Below are 8,051 nucleotides of genomic sequence, written 5' to 3'. Positions count from 1 at the left end.
TTGAAATAAAAATAAAAATTTTAAAATTCCCGTCAAGTAAGTGCTATGTATATACTGCTGGTTTTTATTATCTAAGTTAACATTGTGAGGAGAGGGTAAGCAAAGTATCATCTTAATTCAGTTTGGTTTGTGTATTAGTAAAGATAGTTTTCTATAAATGTTAGTATTTGGTCATAGACAATCCATTTTTAAGTTGCTTCTATAGGTCGTATCCTTCTCCCATTTGATTCTTATTTTAGAGAAACAGGAAAATAAGGAAAGGCAAGAAAGAATACAAAAGACAGCAACATATCTTAACAACCAGATTTGTTACCACCATATTTGCTTTCATTCTTTCATTTTTTAATTAAAGAAATGTTACAGATAAATATAACAATTCCATCTAAACCTCTCCCACTTCCACCAAGGCAACCAATGTCATAAATGGACATATGACCAACACACAGTACTGTTCTTTGCATTATTTTATTAAACTTATACAAATGTTACATCTTTTCATTGTACATTTTGCTTTTTTCTCTCTCAATATTTATATTGTGATCTAGGTACTATATGTCAAATTTGTATCTTCTCTCTAAATACTGTATTCTATCGTAACAATAATTACATGGTATTAATCTATCCTTCCACTAATGAGACTCTGTTATGTCCAATTTAGTGTAATACAAACCACGATGAACATAGAGATGTGTATCTTCGTGTCCGTATCTGTGTGCAATATGCCAAAATAGAAATGACTATTTCATATTTATGTGTTCTTAGAGTGATCCAGTTACTCTAAAGTAATAAATCTATTTCATTTTCATCATAGTTTTAGAATTTTGCTTTTTATATTCTAGTCCAGTCAATCTGGATTTTATTTTTATATATAGTATAAAGCAGACAACTGTCATTTTTTATTCAAATGACTCTTCTGTTTATTGAATAGGCCATTCTTTCTCTAATGACTTCAATAGCAAACTCATACAAAAAATTTCCTTATCTCCTTTCTTCAATCCTTGTTTTGTTTCCACTGATTTATTTACTTATCAAGAACACATTGTTTAGATACCAGCTTTAAATATGTAATGCTATCTGGTAGACTGTGTTTTCTCTTGTTTTTCACTTGCTTCAGCTATTTGTGGTCCTTTATGTTCTCATACAAAATTTTAAATCAGTTTGTGAAATTCTTAAAATTTAACTAGTGAAAACTTTGAATGGAAGTACCTTAGAGATTTGTGAATTTATATTTTTGAAAATGTGTTTTCAGACAATGTTATTTTTCTCAGAATTTCAGGTCCTACTTTATGGTCTTCAAAATGTTTTTTGTAACTTTATATATGTGTCTTGTAATTGCTGTTGTGTTATCCTTAGACATTTTATACCAACACACTTCCAATTAACTATTTCCTGTGTAGGAGGATATTTTTATAGTTTCTTCCCTCCCCCAAACTTCTTTTTCTTGCTTAACGTACTGGCTACACTAGGAGCTCAACTGTAATGCTGATATGCTGGTAGCAGACATCTTGTTTCATATTTTAATAAGAATCCTGAATAAATATCAATAGAGGTCTACCAAGGTTTTTGATGTTCAACTTATTTGTTACACAATTTGTCACGTTGTGTAAGAATTCTCATGATTCACAATTGTGTGACTTCTTCAAAGGCTTTCCACATTCATAGTTTTCTGCTCTAAAACCAATTATGTAATGTGAAAGGAGGTGCTAATTCTGAAGGCTTTTCCATCTTCACAATATTTATAGTGTTTCTATTTCTACTGAGTATGAATTCTCTGGTGTCTAACAAGGTGTGACTTTTGGCTAAAAGCCTTACCACACTCATTACAATGATAAGGCTTCTCACCTGTATGTTTTCTCATATGAAGTGTAAGAGATGAGATTTGAGAGAAGGCTTTTCCACATTTACTACAGTCAAAGGGTTTCTCACCCGTGTGACCTCGTATATGTATAGTAAGGGATGAGCTTTGGGAGAAGGCTTTTCCACATTTATTACATTCATAGGGTTTCTCACCTGTATGACCTCTCATGTGCACAATAAGAGAAGTTCTTTGAGAGAAAGCTTTTCCACATTCATTACATACATAGGGCTTCTCACCAGTATGACTTCTCATATGTAAATTGAGCAGTGAACACTGAGAGAAGGCTTTCCCACATTTATCACATTCATAAGGCTTTTCTCCTGTGTGACTTCTCAGATGAAGTGTAAGAGATGCAATTTGAGAAAAGGCTTTACCACATTCATTACAATCATAAGGCTTCTCTCCAGTGTGAACTTTCTGATGTGTAATAAAGTTTTGCTTTTGACTGAAGGCTTTACCACATTCATTACATTCATAGGGTTTCTCTCCAGAATGAATTTTTTCATGGGCAATGAGATTTGATTTCTGGCTAAAGGCTTTGCCACATTCCTTACATATGTAGGGTTTTTCTCCAGTGTGAATTCTCTGGTGTCTAACAAGATTTGACATCTGAATGAAAGCTTTCCCACATTCATTACATTCATAAGGTTTTTCTCTAGTATGAATCTTCTGGTGTGTAATGAAGTTTTTCTTGTGGCTGAAGGCTTTTCTACATTCCTTACATTCATAAGGTTTTTCACCAGTATGACTTCTCATATGTACAGTAAGGGCTGAACTTTGAGAGAAGGATTTTCCACATTCATTACATTCATAGGGTTTCTCACCTGTATGAATTCTTACATGTATAATAAGCATAGAAAACTGAGAGAAGGCTTTTCCACATTTATCACATTTGTAAGGTTTTTCTCCTGTATGACTTCTCATATGAAGAGCAAGGGATGCAATTCGAGGGAAGGCTTTACCACATTCATTACATGCATAAGGTTTCTCCCCAGTATGAACTTTCTGATGTGCAGTGAGGCTTTGCTTCTGGCTGAATGCTTTCCCACACTCATTACATTCATATGGTTTCTCTCCAGTATGAATTTTTTCATGATCAATGAGATTTGATTTCTGGCTGAATGATTTCCCACATTCCTTACATGCATAGGGTTTCTCCCCAGTATGAATTCTTTGATGTCTAATGAGATTTGACATTTTAATGAAAGCTTTCCCACATTCGTTACAATCATAAGACTGCTCCCTACTATGAATTTTATGATGTTTAATGAGTTTTTCCTTGTGGCTGAAAGCTTTTCTACACTTTTTACATTCATAAGGTTTCTCTCCAGTATGAATTCTCAGGTGTCTGATGAGGTCCAAAGTTTGACTGAATCCTTTCCCACAATGATTACACTTAAAGGGAGTTACTGCAAGATGGGACGGATTAATGCAAAATGATTTCATAGGTTCATTGAATTCAGAATGTTCTTTTCTTATAAGGATTCTATTATTATGATGACAGTCGAAATTATTATGTTCTAAACAATTTTCAAACAAGTCATATTCATAGAGATTGTGACTGGAAGGAAAAAAGTCCAAGTTAAGAGGAAATGTATTTGCAAATTTCTTATGACATTCATTGACTTTTTCTTCAGTCAGTGTTTTTGTGTATTTATCTTCAAATTGTGTCAAAAGTCTGTCCTGGATTTTCTGATGCTCAATTCCCCACATTTCTCCTAAAACAGATTGCAAATAAATATCACTTGAAAATTTTTCCAATATTGCAAAATGAAGAAAATTTCAAGAAATATGCTATCATGGGATTGATTCTTGGTTTACGGTTTAGTTCCCCATTATAAAGCAAATTTCATGTGTGTAGATCTCCTAATTTTGAAGCTTCAGGAGATCCCAGGAAAAATATGAGTAGAGGAAAATAGGAATACAAATAGAGGAAAATAGGAATACAAATAGCTTTGATTGTGTTTAAAAATGGGATCTGAAACAAAACAGATGAACTGCCAGGTAAATAAAAGGGAGAGTGCAGAATGTATAAATAAAGTAAGAAAAAATGACAGAGGAAAAAAATAGGAAGTTAATTATAAAACTATTTTGTAGGACTCTATTAAAATAAGCTTTTGCAAATTGCTTAACATAAATAATTTTCTAGAAAATGCAAATTACCAAAGCTGATCCTGTAAGAGGTAGAAAACCTGTATGAATCAACTTCCACAAAATAAAGAGAAAAATATGAAAAAGCAATCCCATAAAAACAAATCAAAAAGGCCCACAGAGATCCACATGGGAATTTGAACATTTAGGGGACATTTGCTTTCATGATTTGCAACAATGTTATAAATATAGAAAAAGAGAATTTCCATTTTTTTGTGTATAAAATGTAACAATACCAAAACCTGAAAAAGATAACCAAAAAAGCAAACTACACACCAACTTCACTTATGAATATCAATGTAAAAATTCTACCTAAAATATCAAAATAACCCAGAAGGAAAAAAAAGTGACCTAGAGAACATTAAATATGTTACATCACACTTGTGTAGGTTTTAAGGTACAGAAGCATGGTTTACTATTAGGAAAATCTATTCTATTTTTTTAACTATTTCACTATTTTTACTACCTGTTTTACTATTAGAAAAAGCTACTTCTATATTAAAATGTTGAAGTAAAAAATAATCATTTCCAAAGATATTTTTTAAAATGATAAAACTAAACATCAATTTTCCATAATGAAACTTTCAAAAAATGGGAATACTTATTTAACTTGGGAAAAAGTACAGCGCAACTTAAACAGCACCATATTTAATAAGAAAAATATACCCCCCAGCCAAAAAAAGAAAAATCCCAAAGCACTGACATAATAAAAAGTACTATCACCACTATTATTACAGTACTGTGTAGTGCACTGAGAGATGAAATCTGAGGTAGAAAATGTGGAGAGGAAAGGTAAAATTAACATTTTTGTCAATAATAAAATAATTTACATGCAAGGTCAAAAGTGAAAAATTATTATAAAAGTAAAAACATCATTAAATTCACTGTATCTTAGAAATTAAGTTTCAATAACATTCATAAATACAAAGAAATATTTAGAAAACATAACAGAAGATTATACTTACAATCACAACAAAAAATATGAAAAATATGGAAATTTAATAAGATCCCAAGATTTTCAGAAAATTAAAATGTGCACACAGATTTGACCAAATGGAAATGCTACAGGTTGAATTGTGTGTACTGCAAAAAAGATATGTTGAAATCCTAATTCCCAGTACCTCAGAATGTGAAGTTAGTTGGAAAAAGGGTCACTGCAGATGCAATTAGTTAAAATGAGGTCATACCAGAGTAGGGTAGCTCAAAATCTGACTGATGTTCTGACAGAAAGGATGCAATGTGAACAGACAAACACAGGGAGAACAACACATGAGAATAAAGACACAGGCTGGCCTTGTGCCATTGCAAGCCAAGGAATATCTAGGGCTACTAGAAGCTGAAAGAGGGAAGGAAGGGTCCTTCCTCTACAGATTTGTGAGGGAGCACGGCCTGGCAACACCTTGATTTAGGATTTCTAGCCTCCAGAACTGTGAGAATAAATTCTTGTTATTCTAAGCCACCCAGTTTGTGGTACATCATTATGGCAGCCCTAGGAAAATAAGAAAATCACACTGCTGGAAAAGAACATTCAACCACAAAAATGACATTTATTCACAAGCTAACCTATCAATGTAATTTCATTAAAAATATTTGAAAATACAGGTAACAGCTCAAAGGAAAACGATGCTAGGGGTTATCACCTTAGGAAATGCGTAAGAGCTACTTTTCAATATGTATCCTTTTGTACTTTAGAGGTTTTATACTATAAGCATGTATTATGTATTTTAAAAAGTAAATAAAATTGTTCTAAGTACTGCATTAATAAAGTGAGAACAAACAATGGGCAGACAAAAACTCGATCAAAGAGTTGGAACATAAAATTGGAAGAGCCTACTTAGCATGACTGGATAGGGAGTAAGTAATGTGAGCAGAAGGGAAGACAAAGAGGGAGAAATTAAGCTTAAATATGGTATAATAAATACATGAATTTATTTCATCCAACCCAAAATCACACCAATGTGAGATAAAGGAAAATGCATAAACTAACAAAGACTATCCAAGAATAGATGGAAGACCATTCTCTTAAGAAATGGAGCAGAAATGCGGTCAAGTCAGGAACATGAGGCAGAGGATACAAAATAAAGGAACTGCCTCAAGCAAAGAGTAACTACAAGCCTACTTACTCACTGAAGGATAACATTCAGTTCCCTGTTGCTGCTTAGCTCCAAGGTTGGAAAAGGAGATTTTTCTCCCTCTCTGCCAGGCTGATAATAAAGGAAGGGAAAATTCCTGTGCAACTGGAAAACAGGTAAACTTAAGAGACGTGGTTGCAGATTACACATGTGAAAAGAAGGCAGAATACTAGGCTTTTGGATCACTTAGAAGAAAAAGAGAAGTCCCATTAAGCAAATGATGTTGAAGAAGGCCAGATTAGGTTGCCAAAGTACATCCAAAGAGAAATGAAAAAGAATTTGATTCCACTTACAATAAAGGGCTTCAATATGAAAAACAGATGCATTCATATACAAGAATTGGTAGACTTTTTCTTAAAGTGTCAGATAGTAAATATTTTAGGCTTTGTGGGTCATATAGTCTTTGATGCAACTATTCAAGTTTGCCATTATAATGTGAAAGCAATCCTAGACAAGATGTAAATGACTGGGTGTGGCTATGTTTTAATAAAATTTAATTTCAAAAATAAGAGGCAGGCTTACAAACCATAGTATAGTTTGCTGATAATCCCTGTTCTAGATCAGAGTACTCATTTTCTTTCCCTAACATTACCCTTTTTTAAAAAAGCAAGCCAAGGAAGAACCAGCCTACCACGAAAAATGAGAAGGTGCTAAAACCAGATCTATAAGATGTATTACAAAAGAAAAAACATAAAAGAAGCATGATATAAAGAAAGCAGAAAAAAGGCACCAGCTAAAACAATTATGGCACACAGTAAATGAAAATGTTGGCTATTTCCACGAAGGGCAAAGCTTAATGAAAATAAATCTATAAATCAAGAGCTGAAAATATAAACAAATGAGGTGGAAACAATAAGAAAAAAGGGGATAGATGAAAAAAATAAGTGGCAGAACCAAGGAAAGAAATGGAAGAGAAAAATAAAACCAAGCAAAATGAAGACTACCATGCAAATCGGGAGAAAAAGAAACTAGGTAGTACTTTTAGTATTGAAATTATGGTATGGTAACCTCACAAGGAAGAATAAGTTAATGGTAAAACAAATTCTGATGCATCACTGGGCTTACAGAAAGTAGCATAAATCTCCAAGAACACCACAATATGTTCCACCAACCACACCTGAATACTATACACTAAAAAATGAATAAAACAAAAACAAACAAGTATTAGCCAAACTCAGGTCTGCAAGAGGGATTTAGAAAGCAAGTGGGAAGATGAATTTGACTTGACTTCCTAGACAAATGAAAGCCTATTAACTGAAGCATAAGCCTCGGGCCAGGAATAAGGAAAAAAAAGATCAACTGAGGTTCCTACAAAAAGCCAGGACATTCAAAGAATGGCCAACTGGTCTTCACTTGGTAATGGCTGTTGGCATCTATCAGAAGCACATATGAATCATCTTTGGAAGAATGCAACCCCAATTTAGGACAACAAGATTATTGCAAAAAGGTTTAAAAATGCTGAATCCACAATCAGCAGTCATCAAGCATGTGAAGAATCAAGTACAATAAACAAATCATCAAAAAAAGATTTAATCCTGAGGACTTAAAATATTAGAATTGTCAGATACAAAAAAACCAGAACAGCTACATAGAATATTTTGAAAAAAGTAAAGGATAAAAACACAAACATGAACAAGCCACGGAAATCAGGGGCGAGAAAGATGTAGGAGAAAAGAAGCCAAAAAAAAAAAAAAAAAAAAGGAATTTCTAAAAATACAAACAGTACTACTGAATTTTTTTAAGCAAATGAGATAAAAGATGAATAAACACAGCTGAAGAGGGAATGAGTAAATCTGAAGATATATCTAAGGTAGAACTCAACACAGAAGGGGAGACAGAAAATAGTAAAGATACAAAAGATAAAAGGCTTCTCACATCAATATAGTCATATAAATTAAAAATTCAACAGA

The 8,051-nt window shown here is 32.9% G+C and overlaps 1 protein-coding gene across 1 annotated transcript in view; it reads right to left on the bottom strand.

Moving 5' to 3' along the window:
• Positions 1–371: 371 nt before the first annotated feature.
• LOC123931501 (zinc finger protein 569) overlaps positions 372–8,051 on the bottom strand; it is a 61,356-nt gene continuing 53,676 nt past the window's right edge. The window contains exon 6 of the mRNA XM_045988676.1: positions 372–3,576. Within this exon, the coding sequence (XP_045844632.1) occupies positions 1,754–3,576 (1,823 nt within the window). The 3' untranslated portion in view covers positions 372–1,753. The remainder of the gene's footprint in view (positions 3,577–8,051) is intronic.

This window comes from Meles meles, chromosome 19 (assembly GCF_922984935.1).
Source record: "Meles meles chromosome 19, mMelMel3.1 paternal haplotype, whole genome shotgun sequence".
In the NCBI taxonomy this organism is placed as follows: Eukaryota; Metazoa; Chordata; class Mammalia; order Carnivora; family Mustelidae; genus Meles; species Meles meles.
Note: the sequence above shows the minus strand (reverse complement) of the source record. Positions and strands in the feature narration are given on the sequence as shown.